Genomic DNA, 16594 nt, shown 5'->3' with positions numbered 1-16594 from the left:
TGCAGTACATGGGCACTGCTTACATTTACTCTTTACTCCGCAAGTAAAATCGGAATTCAAAGAGGTATAAATGACAACTCATGTTTTTTGTAGTAGTTTATATTTGTATATATATTTATATATATTTATATATATTATGTTGCGTTTACTTAACAAACATGATAGATGTGATGTCTCCAAGTTAGCTGTAACAATAAAAATACAATATCTTTGTGTCCTTAAAGTACATAGTATTAAAACAGCAAAACAAAACCACCCTTAACAGTTCAGAGGTACAAATATACAGTACAAATCTATTATTCAAAGGGTACAAATAAAAAAGCAACAAAAATAGAGATATTAATGCTTTGTTAAAAGGTGTTGGGTTTGCTAAGGGGGCACTTTGGGTTGACAACGCTAAGGCTTCTGATAAAGATCAATACATATTGGTACAACAGTACAATAAAAGCACTATACAATGTTCATACAACCTGGATTATTTTTGAGGATTGAATGTTACATGTATTTCATTGCATATATTCAGGGGATTTTTTTTTTTTTTTTTTAAATAGTCACATCACCTAAAAGTAGACGCCTTGTGCCAAAATAATGTAAAAACTAAAATTACTAAAATTATTCAAACTTGAAGCTGTTGCCATTTGTCTAATTTAAATAAATATGGCCAACTACAAGATTAAATTCATCTCTGCGGCTCAATGTGACTAAAGAAAAGGATTATTCCCACAGTAACATCACAATTACATTACTACCAACAGACAACTCTCCAACTAAGCCCCAACGGTTTCAAAACTGGAAAAACTGACAGTAAAGCATTAGGTATAGGAATGACTGCATAATATGTGTAAGAAAACGTCTTGAGTCGGCATTTGGGCACTGGCATCTATTGATGCACTTGAAAGTGCAAAGAAAAACCTTTTAAGGTAACAATTTCTGAAAAAGGGAACACTATTTCACCTTCACACATTGTACGTAGCAGAAATTTAAGGCATTATCAACAGCATTGGCAAAGTAAACAAAAGTATAACTCTACAAAAATACAAATCTACACATACACACATGATTTCTTTGACTGTGTGCTTTACATTTTGAGACTCTTCAATTTATCAACACTGAAAAAGGGGCCATTAGTGCAATTAATTACAGTAACATACTGTCAGTGTTTAAATAGAACTCACTTAATATCCATTAAGATCTTGGCGGCTAGGCTCTGAGCGGAGGGCAGATGAAAAGGCTCGTCTTAGCAAAATGTATTTGTTTCAGACATATCAAGAGGTAAAGCCACAGGTGGCACTGGTTGCTCCATTGCAAATCCTAGGATGCATAATGACAAAACACTCCACTGAAGCGGCTCAAAGCCAAATGAGGACACTGAGTGACATCTTGAGATTTGGTTCCAATGGCTTACTGCTTTACCAGTAAACACAGTGACAAAAATATCCATTTAAAAAGTGTCCTATGACCAGACAGTGTTAAGACTGCATATAGCGGTTCTTCCTACTTCCTCAGGTGTACTTCAGTTATTGAAGATAACAATACAGAGTTTACTGCATAGAAAAAAAGCAGGTATTGTGAAAGGTTTTCATATGTGCATTGCTCAAAGCATTGCTTATGGCAAACTTCTCCTGTGTGTTTCTCCTGAAAGACTTCAATTATACTGTGTAAATGGACAGTTTTGGTGAATTATGAGAAGTGGGATTGCCTTCAACATATACAGGAGGGAGCTGAACATTGCCTCAGTTTTGTGTAGAGTGGGCCCTGAGCTGGGACAGGAAGTCAACAACACAAGCACAGGGCAAATCTGGACCTTAACACACTACAGTGCATGTAATGTACAGAAAAGCAATGTTACAAAAGTGAGTGAAATGGGAATGTTTGCACGTGGAATGCAGTCTGCTTTACTGAATGATTTGCATGATGTAATTGCACTTATCTTATATTTTGGATCTTTGTCACACAATGGTGTCAAACAGAAAAATTTAAGCATTCTGCTTCACCAACTGTAAACGTTTTTTTCTTAAAGTTTGTAAAGTGTTTTTTTTTTTAAACTATTACCACATATTCCCTTCCATTAAACAAAACAAAATATCCTCCAATGTCAATGTGGTCAGGAGGGAGTGTGCAAAGTAGTTGCTATTAAAAAGCACGAGGTGGGGGCTGAAAGCAACCACACTGCTTGACACTGACTACTCTAGTTAATTCACACATGGCATTTGGTAAAGACAAGCCACTGTTTTATGACCTCTCATATTCACTTCAATTATATTTCACAAAACTTAAACAATCCATGGAATGTTAATAATGTTTAATTTATATGACGTCACCTGTCATTTAATGGAGAATAATTCAGTAGAGTGTAGTGAACTTAATTTAGGACTAATTAATCATAATTGTGATTATAAGACAAGCACATCAGTATTAGAATTTAAAATGGATTAAAGCTAGTCTACAGTATTTCAGCTGACATCAGAAATGCAACATACAAGAAGTGCATTTTTCAGCAACTCTACTTTTGGCTTCTTTAAGATAAAAGTAAATAAGAGAATGATGTGATGATCTGAATCAAATGTTAGATTAATTGTTTCATTAAAATGATCAATTAATCAATCTATAGGTCTTTCCAAAAAGGATTTACCACAACTACTAAACAGGTTAATGCAATATAATATGTAATATGTAAAGCAATGGCGCCAATGGAAGATAGATTAATGCCACGTCTAAGCACTATGCTACATACTACTATAATACTATTACCATCTCATGATGAAACCTTAGCAGGATGGTAAACCACAGGTCCCTACTAGGAGACACGATGAACATTTTGTTTTATATTCGTGCAAAACATCAAACAGTCTGAGGCTACATTTGCTCTCCATTTTCCTTTTGCTCCACATCACACTCATATCTTTGTGGCAGTTTCATCAAAAGATTCTACCAAGTTGATGCTACTTCCCTGCATTAGAACGCCCCTCAATAGACAGTTTGACCTCCTGAGGGATGAAAGAGGGCCGCGCAGTGCTCACTGGAGATCGCAGACCATCATCTCCCTTCACACTGTATCTTTGGAGGCTGGGAGAGGACCAGCGTCTCAGATTGGCACCCCCTAGTCCCGCTGCTGTCCCTTCTGTGTGCAAATGATAGCTGCTGTGGCTCCTTGCATGTTCTGCTGAAGCTCTGTTTGATCTAACTGATGGTTCAATGTGTCCAACAAACTGCACAGCATCCTCTTTTTCAAGTCCATCTTTATCTCCCTCTCGTTGTCTCTCTCTGTGCGTGCGGTCTAACCTAAAATGAGATGGACCCCGAGGCTGCAGAGAGACAGGAGGTCCCATAAGCTGGTGTGCAGATCCAAGTGTAGACTGACTTTTGCTTAGCGTACTGGAAAAAGCCTGTAGTTGTTGTTGCTGTTGAGGATAGACTTGTGGCAACTTCTGTTGCTGTTGCAGCTGCTGCAAAGTGATGGACACACAAACATCTCCTACTTGTAGATGATGGCTTGGTAGACCATAGAGCTGAGCTGTACGTTCAGGGCTGCATGAGGACCAACCTTGTCCAAAAACAAAGAAAGGGTGCTCAGGTGGAACATCGATGGTCACTTTACTTTGCTGTTCTCCTACAGTGAAGTGAAGTGAAACAAGCCCTGGTCTCTGCTGGCTTGCATGTATGTTCACCACCATGCTCGAATCAATCTTTAGACCTCCGCTCAGCTCTGCACTTCGCACAAAGTCCTGTGTCTGCAAGTCCTCTACTCGCTTAAGTTCCCCTGTAGCTAGTTGGATAATAGCCCCCTTCATAAAGTGTGATGGGTTGGAGGGTGCGGAGGGAGCTTGGCCCTGAGTCAAATCAGTAATGGGTTGGGCAGGTGGCTTGTGGGCTGTGTTAGATTCCCCTGAAGATCTTTCAGGGAGGCACACTTTGGCAAAAGAATCTAAGGCTTTAAAGCTGCGGTTGGGCGACTCATTATTCACTGGTCCTGGGTAATTATGCTGAAGAGTGGGTGACTGATGCTGAGCAGTGTACTCAAGGGGAATGATCATTGGTTGACCATTAGCTAACACAACTGCATGCCCTGATGACACTGGCTGCTGGTGGAAACTGTTCATTTGCGAATCCTTCACAATTTGAGCTGATTGTACATTACGCCCAGAAAAACCTCCTGCGCTCTCTCCGTGGACATCTTTACTTCTTTGTGTGCTCTGAGAGAGGTTCAATGGAGCGAAGGAGACTTCCTTTCGACCAACATTGGACATCAAACGACCAACTACTTGCTGCACCTGAAAGGTCAATACAAATGTGATCTGATTATTCACAAATTTTACAAAACATGTTTTTCAAAATGTTAGTTAAAAAACAGACCACATTTTAGTATATTTTCTACATATTAGTTAAGTTAAAAAACATTCTAACCTCCAAGTCACTGTCTGGGGTGCTCCGCTGACACGGTGAACTTCTGTCTTCTGGCCGACGCATCTGGAGAGATTTATTCTGGTTGTCTTCTTGTGTTGAGAAGCTGGATGTTGAATGAGGCAGATTTTTCACTGAGTGGGTAACATCTGTGAGAACATCTCTAGAGCCATCAAATTTGTCCCTTCCATTCATTTCTCTGTCACTTGCCAAATGAATACTAGAGGCTGTGGGGGCCCTCACACCCTGTGGATGATAAAACACTGGCACACCTCGAGAGCCCAGCTCTGCTCCTGTTAGAACAGAGCCAATATGCTGCTGTGAAGCTTGTTCTGAAGACAGCATGAGGGGAACACCAGATGCTGGAACTTTAGCAAACGAATGAGCAGCTACTTGTGGCTGAGGAGGCGGGGAAACGACACCTTCCTGCACAACTGGAGGATATGGTACCAAGTGGGACACCGCATGGGGTTGAGAAATAGAGCCTGTGGGAGACATTAATGAGCCTGGAACAAAACCAGGAGGTAAAGCATACGGTACGGCATATGGTGAGGTAACAAACTGAAGAGAGGAATGAGGAATTTGAGCATAGCCAAGAGGATGGGGGTAGGGGAGGCCAGGATGCTGCAGAAGTGGTGAGTGTACAGTATAGGCTGGAGAAATGTGGCTTAACACTGGATGAAGAGTAGACGGTGTATATGTAACAGATGGAAGCGCGACTTTGTAGAGCATGCTGTACTGGTCGACAGGAACTGCTGGTAAACTTTCAGGACTTTCTCCACTGTAATGTGCCACTGGCTGAGCTCGCAACCATTCTCCAGTTTTGGCTCCTCCCTGAGCCTCACTGTTTGGTGCAGACTTCTGAAAGGAAACCACTTCATCCTCTCCAACAGCATTTCCACCAGCACCACCTCCAAAAGTCACACCCGTCCCTGTCCCACTGTTGGTGACTGACAGGTCCCTCTTCTTTGGAGGCAGACATTCCTGGTTACGCTCCTGAACTGGTTTCATTGCAAGTCTTCAAAAGACGGTATTGAGTTATTGCACCGCACAAGAGAGGGCACTTGCAAGCCAGTAAGCTTGCACAGAAACCAGCAGCAATATCTTCAGGTTGTCAGCTGCAAAATCACCTAAAACACATAATTAAAAAGCTCAGAAAGAGAACTTAACCCTGTGATATATTCATGGACTTCAGTGGCGGTACTCGCTCATTCTTAAGATCTAATTTCACTACAATCTCGGACATAAATACATTCGATTCTCAGGACATGTTTTATAAAAAATGGAATGGCAAGCTTTTATGTTTCTATTATTAGCATATTCCTTAGTTTGGTGTGTACAGTACGTTTTTTTCTGCTGCCTATAAAAATTCTGAAAATACATGTTCAAAACTTCACAAAATTTGTCAAACTAGGAAAGATGTGTAGCGGAATAGAAAATATAAGTATGTCAACTACGTTTTAGTGATATGGGTAGGCTTACCAGTTACATGCACTTTATCCCCAACTTAAAAAAAATATTAAGTTCCTACATTCAGGCATTAAAAAATACAGGCTATATCTGACTTATCGTTAACGAATAGCCAACATTATTAAAAGTAACTAAGGCCACATATACATGACACAGCAGACACAGTGGTTTAATAAGAGTAAATTAGGTTAATAATATTTACATATTATTCTGTTACTACTCACAGATTATCAGACCAGAGCTCATTGCTAGTTAGCCACTTTAGCTAGCAGAGCTGCAACTCTTTCTCGGGAAACAATTTTAAGTGCGACGTGATCGCTAACGATGCGTGGTATAATAGTGTTAGACACGTACCTCTAAATGTCATCGCGAATGTGGTTCCAGTGGGAAAATGCCGATAGACTGAAGAACAAATTAATAAATCAAGGCTGTGGAGTCGAGCCCATTTAGGAGGCCAACAGAGGCGCTCTTCAATGACGTCATCGCCCTAATTCAATTTCCTGTTTTTACACTCACCAAATGCAACTTACAAACAATTTAGTTTATTCTTGATTTGACTTACTATCTCCAATATGACGACGCGGTTATATACGGTCCATTGTAGGGCATTCACATGTTAGCTCAAATACATGTTCATTTATGGGTTATAGCTTCCTGTTAAATATGCAGCATTTTGAGGACTTTACTGGCCTTCAATTTAAATTAATTTTGAATTGTTAATCACTATCGTAACAGTAAGTTCTCATCATTCTGAATCTCATGATCTTAAGGTATGAATGAAGGAACTCACTTCACCTCTACACAACACGACAAATGTTCTTTTTTGGAAAATGCAAGTATTGGTTCTGCTTCCTGTTTCAGCAAAGTCAAATTCTGTGCAAAACGTAAATGATCTACCATTACATGTAAGAAAACTGTAGTGTGAAAACCATTCGAACTTACTCCCCACTGTACACATGAATTGGACAGTCACAATAATAAAATTGATAAAAACAAAAATATCCAAAGCAATGGCAGAGCTGGTGTTTTACTGTCAAACTTCAAATAGAAAAGTATACATAACATTTCTGCATATATATGCACAGTTTGTCCGGCAGTGTTTAATAGCAAAATATAATTTAGTGCAATAAACATATGAACTAAATTCTTGATTTATTCTGGTCAAATTTAGCATTACTCATTACATGCAAAATGCAAATCAAAAGCTTATTCTTTGACTTTTAAACCAACAATTGTTTCCTATTAGTTTTCCATGTTCCTGGAATGAGTACACAATAATACAGAGTGCAGCCTAGTTTATTTTTACCTAATGAAATTGATTAAAAATAAGCCTCAACACTTAAATTGTAAAATAAATATTGCTGGTAAAGCCTAGAAAGGGTTCTCATTTACTGCAGTATTTTTTGGTCCAGAATACTTATTTTAAACTTTCTCAGAAGAAAAGAGGAAATGAAAACCACAGGCCAATCACTTCTTATCTGTATTAAAACCAAAAAATATATACTATCTTTACAAGCCATTAATAACAAAAAAAGAAATCCCACTGCATTCAATCCCAAAACATATTTAAATACCAGTCCCATGAAATTTAGTATTTATATATTATTCATTGTGACTTTTTTTTGGTCCTTCCTTTAAGTTAGTTCAGTTAGTTAAACAATACAATACATTTCACAATCAGAAAGTAAATGCAATAGTCATGTTTTTTGAGTTGTATATGTGGATTTTCTTGTATATTACATAGTGATTGGCACATGACTGAGCTAAAGAGTCATGCAGATTCGACGGTCAGACTGTATCATTAAGAGTTTCTGTCGAGAGCCATATCTTTGCACCATTCAGAAACTTGCTAATGGGAGTCCCAAGGGTGCTACGGCGGCACAAATTTCCCACTGGGGTAAAGGGAAAGGATGAGGTAAGAAAGTCTGGAAGTGAGTGCGGCTCATCTGGGGAGTAAGCATTAAAATACATTCGTCTCTGCTCTGAATGGAGCTTACCGAGGCTGGGCTCTGGTGCGAAACCAGGACTTGCTCCTTTATATTGCCGAAGCTTACACTGAAGCAATTCAATCTCATCAACTAATTGGCAGCACTTGTGGTATGTTGTTATGGAACCTCCTTTTTCAATGCACGCTTCAGGAACCCACCGTAAAAAGAAGAGCTTCCAGAGACCTATGTGTGAAGGCAAAATCATGGGCAATAACAGACCCTGAAGGTCAACAGTTCGAGAAAACCAGTCTCTAAAAAAAAGCTCTGAGGGGCTTTCAACATCTTTTACTGGTGAGAATTCCGGCTTCAGCTCAGACATGAAAGATGCACGGCGAGTCAGTGTTCCCTCTCCATCTCCATCTCTGATTCCATTTGCCACAGACGCTAGGATTCCTTTTACAGAGGCACTGTAGACTTTCTGGAACAGAACAGAAACAAAATGACCTTCTCTCTTACTACCAACATCTGCAAACATAAGTCAAAAACAAGAAGTTGGCTTCAATTTCTAAATATAGAGAAAATAAAACTTTTTCCAAACCTTTGTGCGTCTGAAAGTTTTGACTTCCCCATTGTGAACACAAGCGGCACCTTTTCCTACATACATGGGGTTGTTAAAAAGAGTTTGTTCTTTAGCAGTAAACTGTTGTGACCAGTCCCAAACCGGTGGGAAAAATACACTTTGTTCTTCCTCTGGAGGGATTGCCTTTGTTTTGGCAAAATCCTGTAAAAAGTGAGATATAGTTTTACAACTGTAGCACTTAATATAAAATCCACTAAAATAGTATACTTACTGTTAAGTGCCGAGTACGCTGAAGACACGAGTTGAAAAGAAAGGTGCTGAAGAGTGGAATCCAGATGCTATCAGTTAACACGGTCAGGTATGTTTCTGTAAACTCAAATGCACCTGGATATTGGTTAATCATCTGCCATACACAGTCCAGGAAAAGCAAGAACAGCGGGCACTAGAATAAATGAACACAGAATATTAAGACATTCAATTACACACTTAACACAAGATTGAATACTTATTACTCAGATATACCTCTTCCTTGTCATTCTTCTTTAAGTGGTTGCATCGGTCCAAAAAGCGATGGCCCGCCATCACCCATTCTTTCTGCACCAAGCTTTGAAAACCTGAAATGCTGCGATATTGAGGGTCCAGCATGAGCTGTACCAGAGAGGAAACAACACAATTTAAGTCCCGGTCTTCTTCCTCTGTAAAAAAAAAAAATATTTATATTAATATATCTCTCTATCATTCTCACACACACACACACCATCAAGTTTTCAAAAATAATGCCACAACAAAAGTAAAATGTACCCGAGATTACAACGGAAGTACTCTTTCCCTCCATGAGGTACACTATCTCAGCAGACTGCTTTAGAAAGGCCCTCACATACTCTAGCCATCGAGAGTTCTCAATACAGGAAAACCATCTCTCCTCAGACTCTTCAAACGGATCTGCAAGTAGTCACAAAGTTAGTTAGTTACAAAAAGAAATGTCTAAAATTTTACAGATATTTTACGGTAATTGATAAATGAAGCTCACCAATAACACAGATTTGTTTAATTTTAGAAAAGGCACTCTGAATGTCCTGGGTGTTTGGAAGTCCCTTCTCCAGGTCTAATTTTGTGACCTCACCCTGTCGAGGGTGGCTTTTTGTGATGGCATTTAAAATCCTGCAGGACACAACAGGCCATGATAATTGACTCATTCAAGCAGACTCAAACAATGACTTAATAACATTTTACTGACCGTTGCTCAATTTTTTTCTGGTGCATCGGATCGGCGATGTTGGACATGCGGACAAGAGCACTGCCATTGGGGTGATTCCAACACCACAGCTACAAATACAAGAAGACGGTCAAGACATATTGAATCATCAAAAAATGTGACACCAAAATCTTAAGTACGTTTTGATTCAGCAGTGAAGATAAAATACAACTAGGTACTTACAGGAATGCGGCCATTGGTGAAATACATTGCAAACTGTTTTAGATCCTGATCAGCCAGAGATGCTGGTACCACAGTGTACTCGGGAAGACTAAATGGAAAATGCCAGAAATAAAACATTCACCAAGTTAACAAAAAAACAATTCCAAGCTGAGGGGGCTTTTGTCTAGCCTGTTTCCAGAGCTAAAAAGACAAATAAACATGAATATTTCTTATTTCTTCAGACAAACCTTTGCGAGATGCCGTAACGTTCATTGATGCAGCACACTCTCCACTCTGCTGCTCCTGTTCTCTTAATCTCTCGATCCCAATCAGAAGGACGGTCAAAAACAGCAGTCTGAAGACCCACTCGTGCGATCGACCCATTGATTTCAGTTGCTGCTGAATTGACATTACAGGTCATATTTTATTTTAGTCTCTATGCATACTTCAGCATTTCAATCAAACCTTTATGTTCATGATATCGTCTCCCTTGATAGTCAAAGCCAAACAAAAGGGGAAGATCAGCCGGATGTGAATAGTGGGCAATGGCGAGGCAAACCTGGTAAAAGAACGTTTACATTTTTCTTAACATTTTGGTATGTTTATTATTATGAAGAATTTGGGATCATTTGACCCCATCACATCAGATCGGTGTCTATCCATTGTTTTTGTAAGATCCTGTTAATCTGGCAATAATACACGACTCTTCTGAGGATGACCGCTGAAGTGAAGGAGAAAACACACTCATCTGATTCAATCTAATCTAAACATACGTGTGCAGTTGCCGGGCAAAGTGGATATTCATCTGCAACGAATAGAACAAAACTAAAACGACTAAAAATCTGTGAAGTTGCGACTACCAGGACGGAGTGCAGAGAAACTGTCTCACGTGTGTCTAGAGAAAAGATTGCTCCGTACTCTGCAATTTCCTCTGGTAGTTTATTTTGAGCGGTGTTGTTTCTATATGTTATGAAAAGGGAAAGTTTCAAGTCCACTTTGCAATAACATGCAATGATCCTATAAAAGAAAGACACTCACATTTTCGATGTCCCTTTGTTAATGTGAAAAGAAGTCAAGTTTTGCACTGTTCAGTAATGTACCAGTGTTTGTTTAGGTCCCAAAATGTATTCAGTCCAATCTTTTCATTTGACTGAATACATTTACTCCAACAATGTGTGAGTTTTGAGCATAAAGAAAACACAACTTGCCAACAGAGGTGGGAGATTTATCAGAACATTTATGAAATTGCAAATATTGTTTTGAAAGTATGCAAAATTAGAACATTTCATCAAGTATATTGTTGATAAGTAAAACGATTAAAAGGGACAGCAAGGAGAGGTGATTAAAGAGGAATTGAGTGGAAACAGAAACCTAAACATGGGTATGTGATATTCTGGTTTGTTTTATAGTTTATTAAAAAAAACTTCTGATATTCATTATCATCTTACTTGCAAAAAATAAATTTATAATTAAAAACATGCAAAATACACTAGCACTCACCTTTTTCGCGCTTTCCGGACCAGCCTCGTCAAAACAAAACCTAATAATTCTCAGGTCTTTGCAGTACAAGATGAGCTCAGTGGGATTAAACTTCAGCTTTTGGTTTAAACCCAAGGCTTTCTTTTTCCCCTTTGAGTAATTTACTGAAATAAAGCAATTAAACAGTTTATAACAACACATGAAAATATAGATTCTAAAAAGATAGACAGATTTTACATATTAAGTTGTCCACATATCTTATGATGAACAAACCCTGTAAACAGTTTCTCCTTGCATCTTTAGAACAACGGGGATCTTTACTTTTTAAAAAAGTACTTTTTGTGAGCGTCCGTTTGTTCCACAGTAATCCTTCAACCTCAGCCTAGCAAGAACACTGCACCGAGTAGTATTCTTTACTTTTAATTTAGTACAATGTTGGCAGCTGTACTTGTAATTGAGTACATTATTCGCCATGTAACTGTACTTTTACCCAAGTACAAATTTGCAGTACATTTTCCAACACTGGCAGTAAGACATGATAATAGCAAACAAGAAAATAAAAAGTACCTGTGACAACTTGATCCAAACAAGTCAGTGGGATGTCATGCTCTCCAAGTAGAAGGTGGGACATATGTGCACTCTAGAATTCCAAAAATAAAATAAAAAAGCAGCACAAATTAATTTTGTCAGAGTAGAGGCCTGTCTCACATCTTCAGAAGACTGATCCTGATTTTAGCTGCATAGCACAGAAAGACTCGTGAGGTCTGTGTAACACCACAGTTTGTCTAGAGCCCTGTGCACCCATCCCTCCTCTTCGACGTCTATAATATGTGAAACAATTATTCAATATAAAACCTAATGGCCGCTGTACTCTTCATTTTGTTGTGGTTTGTCTCAGTCTAAGTTCTGGCACCAATCTCATGCATGGCGGGAAATGACGTGTTTTCTCACTTATGTGGTCTCACGGACAATGTAGCTCAAGGAAGTGCCATTTCCCTTACCCTGACTGTGGCCGATGCATTCATCTATGTACTTGTTACACTTACTGTTGTTGGCATTTACTATAATTGAACTAGTACTACATGACAAACTTTCTCCAGGAATAAAATGTGTTATGTTATTAGTACGGGAAAAAATACCTGTTTCGGAGAGACTTCTTGAGGAATAAATGAGACCTTAAAGTTGGTGCAGATCAACTTTCCCCAAAGATCGTCATGACCATTTTCATTGCTGATGCATTTCCTCACAAAGTTTACTTCATTGACGACAATCTCCCCTGGAAACCAAACAAAACATGTTGTTAACAATAAGACAAAACTGGCAAACTTACAATGAACAAAATGTAAAATTATGAACATATGTTATAGTTTAATGCTAAATCAAAAAAGCATAATATATGTTACAAAGGTATTCCCTCATCATGGATTATTTCTATTGATTCATGCATGTTTGAGTAATCCTACATTTGAGGCAAATTTGAAGCATTTGAAGAAAAACAAATCCAGTTTAAACCTACCCCCTATCTCCACCCACTGCACTGCATTTACTTGCAGTGAAAAAAATCAGACTATTAAAAGGCGTAATGGAAGATTTTTCGGCGATTTGAGAACACACGTGCGTTTGTTTATTAGCGCGACGGATTGCATCGCATCTCTCGTCTCCCGTAGATTTCCGTCTCTTATGAGCCAGCTCGAACCATCTTCATTTTGTCCCGTACACTCATATTATGATAGATCAATGCGCTTAGACACAGGGAAACGTGCTGCTCTCGGGGGACAAGCCACACGCGGCTGCAGGTGAGCGGTAGGTGCGTTTTATGATTGATACGTGACAGGACTAATCAGCTGTCCACGCCACGACGAAATAAGACTCAGATTTGGGCCTAAAAAAATCGTCCATTCAACCTTTAAGTGTAGGGCTCAAAAATGTCACAACAATTTCCAACAATGAAAACACATGAATTAAAATCTGCTGCTTGCTAGAGAAATATTACAATTTTAAAATGATCAGTGTGTTTTCATACGAGTTTTAAGGCATACATTGATGGAAGAAGAAGAAAAAAAAGGAAATTGCAGGAAATTCAGGAGATTTTTATTCAGCTAATGTTCTAGAAAAAATGTGCATGTTTTTGAAGTAAATAAATAATATACTTTTTTTAAAACAACATGCATATACACTAGGAAAAAATACATGCAAATTTGTCTGAAGATATCAGGTTTGCTAGAATGAAATGGGTATGTGGATTGAAGGAAGTAGATTTGTTGTGGATGGCACGTCAAGGGGGAATAATGACTTATGGCTGCAAACTAGATCCGGCTTTGGGCGACTTTTGTTTTGGAAAAACTACAAGGATATACTTAATGATTAAGGTGCTAGCTGTGTGGACGACCTACACTTTGACCAAAACATTTCAAACAGATTGTATGTTTCTGCTTTCAAAAAGGAACTGCAACCACAACTGAACCTGCATATTCAGTGTCTTTCCTCCTCAGGTTATGGATATTCAGCTCAAAACCTCCAGAATTCTAAGCTCACCGAGCTGCAGAGGCTGCACTAGCACCGATTCATGATTTTTCAGGTGCTGAGGTTTAGGTAGTGCCCATTCAGATCAGAGAGAGGGATTTTTTATTTATTAGGTTTAAACCAAATGGAAACTGGCAACGGAAACAAAACTCATGAGAGGATCCCTCTACTTTCTGATTGTAGAATCATTGTGAGAACCAAAACATCAAATTACATAAAAAAACGCATGTCATGTCTAATGGTTTAGTAATTAAGAACAAATCCGTTAATAACAATCGTTATCAGGTTAGTACTAAGAAAAAGTACACAGGTAAATATTTAGCCCAAAAAATATTGTTAAAGCTTTTCTTCCTTGAACAAAGTGGAAAATACAGACAGAGCTTATTGGCTATGGCCATTAACAAAATAAAAAATATATAAATGTATTAATACTATTATTAAATATATGAATTATATAAACTAATTATGAAACTTCAAAGGCAACTTCTTCACTTTCAGTATTTGTTTCATGTGTACTTAGTATTTTTGATAGAACATTATGTGATTTAATTGTTACTGTAAACATTTCAGTTCTCTGAACTTATAGCAACTTATGCATATTTAATATATTTACGCTTGGTTTTGTACATGCATTGTTGTATGCGAGTGCATGATCAAACCAAAGGCACACGTCCACTGTGTGCTGCAACGCAAATAACAAAGAAGCAGTAAAGTTTTCTCCTATTCTATTGCATCTACAGAGTTAACAGCAATACTAATGATTTAGCATCAACCAAGGTTAGAGACCTATGCTCCAAACAAGACCACAAAAGCACAGCTGTAAAAGTTGCTCCAGACATTTGAGCACTGAAGGACTCCACTTGGGTGGAGTCCTCCATGCCCTCACTTCAAAGGAGCACAGCATATCCAATGACAGACTGTGCTGTAAATAAAAAAAAAATCTTAAAAAAGTAGCCCTGAAAAGGGCTTAGTGTTCACAGATGAAAAGGATATTTCTATAGTAATATTAAACCCAAACCAACACAAATACAATTTGTGAAAGTGAATTGGTAACTACTTGTACAGGAACATTTAAAACGCCACAATTACAATTGTTGTTTGTGATTATTATTTGTGTTCATACATTTCCCACAAAGGCGTGTGTGCAGAAGAAAAAATAAATCTCAGACAAGCGACTTTTCCTGCTCTAGTAATGCTTGTTAGACCTGTTTGAAAGAATGCACACACGTGTTTTAGTGCAAAGTGTTGGACACTTACCCAAAAGTAACTTGGGCTCCACCTTTTTGATGGGCGGATCAATGGGCTTCTCTGTCTGCACAGAAACAAACACGAGAATGGGAAAATCCTCAGTCATTTATTCACCAACAGTGGATGTTTAACTTGTTTCTGGTTGTAAATGTACAAATCTGACTGAATCAGCTTCAGACTCGTGACCACTAAAAGAAAATATTGTAACAAACCAAGGAAACTTAACAATTTATTTAACCACCAGCACGTCAGGGGTGCAGTTTTCATTGCAATTAATAATAACTGGATTTGTTTCCGACCACTTATAAAGAAATGGCACAATTGTGCACTAAAGCTTACCTGCACAGGGAGGAGATACGACTTGAAGGTCGGCTTTGTGGGTTTTGCAGAAAACATGATTTATTTCCGCCCTCTTGGTGTTGATACTAAACTGAGGAAGAACGTCAAACTATCGCTTCAGAAAAGTTGACCAGTCTTCAGCTTGCAAACGACATTAAGTCTGTTTGAAAAAGCTTCATCTGGCCTGGTGGGTCGCTGCTCCTTCAATGATAGAATCAGTCCTTTAGGAAAAGTTGAAAAGTTGACAGGCGCAAACGCAGAAACGTCAGCGTTAGCCTGTTAGCTAACAAGCTAACAAACTATCAAATCCAGCCAAACAGTTGAAGGAGAAACACATTGTCAATTGGGAGTCGTTTGATGTCTCATCGTCATATAATTTCAACCTGTTATGAATCTGAGAAGTCCTGTAAAGTTACTTCCTTAAAGTTCCTCTAATCAGTCAAGCGCTGTACTTGACGCACTAAAGGATTAACGCCATGTTTATACAGAGCCAGTGGCCCGCCCTTCTTCAACTGTTGCTCCTGCACAGAGGTGTGGACTGTGCCCTGTGGTGAACCCCTGGATCTGTCTGGATCTGTGTGCCCCCCGTGTACCCCCAGCCCCATGCACATGACAGTTTATTTCTGTGCATGAGCCAATCCCACCCACCTCCAATACTGTTTTATTATGATGAACAACAACACCAAAAACTTCCTCATTACTATAAAGCGTTTTCCCTGTCCTCGTTTACATTCAATATATTATTACAAAAACACGGTTGGGATGAGACCTGGTGGGAAAAGTTGAGAAGTTTCAAATGGAAATTACAGCAAAAATAAATAAAGTAGAATTACCTTTTTAATGTAATGGCTAATGACGTCCACTAGATGGAGACAACATGCAACTCTCCAGTCCTGCACTGTCTCTGTTTTCTCAGACCTTTTTTAAAATAAGCAACACATTTACAGTACCTACAGCCAGTTTAAATGGAAACAAACGCAGCCAACCTATAGATTTTCCATTTCTATTTGCAGAATGATTGCAGTAAATAAGTTCATTATAGCGAGTAAAACAGGTTCCACCCAGACAAAGCGCGCTCCACACCTTGTCTGACATCATTAGAAGACGAGGTGGATCCACAGGTGAATTCATTTATGTTTCTTTTCTTTTTTTTAAGGTTTTTAGTCAACTTGAAAAATATACATTCATAAGTAATTACCCACAACTGCT

General features: G+C 38.6%; 2 protein-coding genes across 3 annotated transcripts; both read right to left on the bottom strand.

Moving 5' to 3' along the window:
* Positions 1 to 100: 100 nt before the first annotated feature.
* Positions 101 to 6344, bottom strand: atxn1l (ataxin 1-like). The gene is made up of 3 exons (XM_072464675.1): positions 6226 to 6344; positions 4405 to 5531; positions 101 to 4271 (listed from the first exon to the last, which is right to left on the bottom strand). Exons 2-3 carry the CDS (start codon positions 5410 to 5412, stop codon positions 2943 to 2945), a joined length of 2337 nt encoding a protein of 778 aa, XP_072320776.1. The 5' UTR covers positions 5413 to 5531; positions 6226 to 6344; the 3' UTR covers positions 101 to 2942.
* A 1170-nt stretch (positions 6345 to 7514) lies between these two features.
* mtmr10 (myotubularin related protein 10) lies at positions 7515 to 15904 on the bottom strand. Of its 2 annotated transcripts, none has more exons than XM_072464592.1 (15): positions 15386 to 15904; positions 15056 to 15110; positions 12415 to 12551; positions 11843 to 11915; positions 11297 to 11439; positions 10262 to 10355; positions 10045 to 10192; positions 9818 to 9905; positions 9617 to 9705; positions 9410 to 9540; positions 9181 to 9321; positions 8902 to 9074; positions 8651 to 8821; positions 8398 to 8580; positions 7515 to 8277 (listed from the first exon to the last, which is right to left on the bottom strand). In XM_072464592.1, exons 1-15 carry the CDS (start codon positions 15440 to 15442, stop codon positions 7660 to 7662), a joined length of 2301 nt encoding a protein of 766 aa, XP_072320693.1. In that variant the 5' UTR covers positions 15443 to 15904; the 3' UTR covers positions 7515 to 7659. The 2 variants fall into 2 exon arrangements, with proteins under 2 accessions (XP_072320693.1, XP_072320692.1); XM_072464591.1 differs by having other exon boundaries at positions 7516 to 8277; positions 10045 to 10195.
* Positions 15905 to 16594: the final 690 nt, after the last annotated feature.

The sequence above is a fragment of the Eucyclogobius newberryi genome, unplaced genomic scaffold, assembly GCF_026437365.1.
Source record: "Eucyclogobius newberryi isolate DKJ021-1_F unplaced genomic scaffold, fEucNew1.0.hap1 SCAF_5, whole genome shotgun sequence".
Classification (NCBI taxonomy): domain Eukaryota; kingdom Metazoa; phylum Chordata; class Actinopteri; order Gobiiformes; family Gobiidae; genus Eucyclogobius; species Eucyclogobius newberryi.
The sequence above is the reverse complement of the archived record's forward strand: the minus strand, read 5'-3'. Positions and strand labels throughout refer to the sequence as shown.

Excerpts from the sequence above, each read along its gene's own strand:
- atxn1l (XM_072464675.1), bottom strand. The coding sequence starts at position 5,412 with ATGAAACCAGTTCAGGAGCGTAACCAGGAATGTCTGCCTCCAAAGAAG. Across the intron at positions 4,272-4,404 it reads CCCCAGACAGTGACTTGGAG|GTGCAGCAAGTAGTTGGTCG; the intron begins GTTAGAATGTTT and ends TTGACCTTTCAG.
- mtmr10 (XM_072464591.1), bottom strand. The coding sequence starts at position 15,442 with ATGTTTTCTGCAAAACCCACAAAGCCGACCTTCAAGTCGTATCTCCTC. Across the intron at positions 9,075-9,180 it reads TACTTCCGTTGTAATCTCGG|AGGAAGAAGACCGGGACTTA; the intron begins GTACATTTTACT and ends TTTTTTTTACAG. Across the intron at positions 8,278-8,397 it reads AAACTTTCAGACGCACAAAG|AAAGTCTACAGTGCCTCTGT; the intron begins GTTTGGAAAAAG and ends GTTCTGTTCCAG.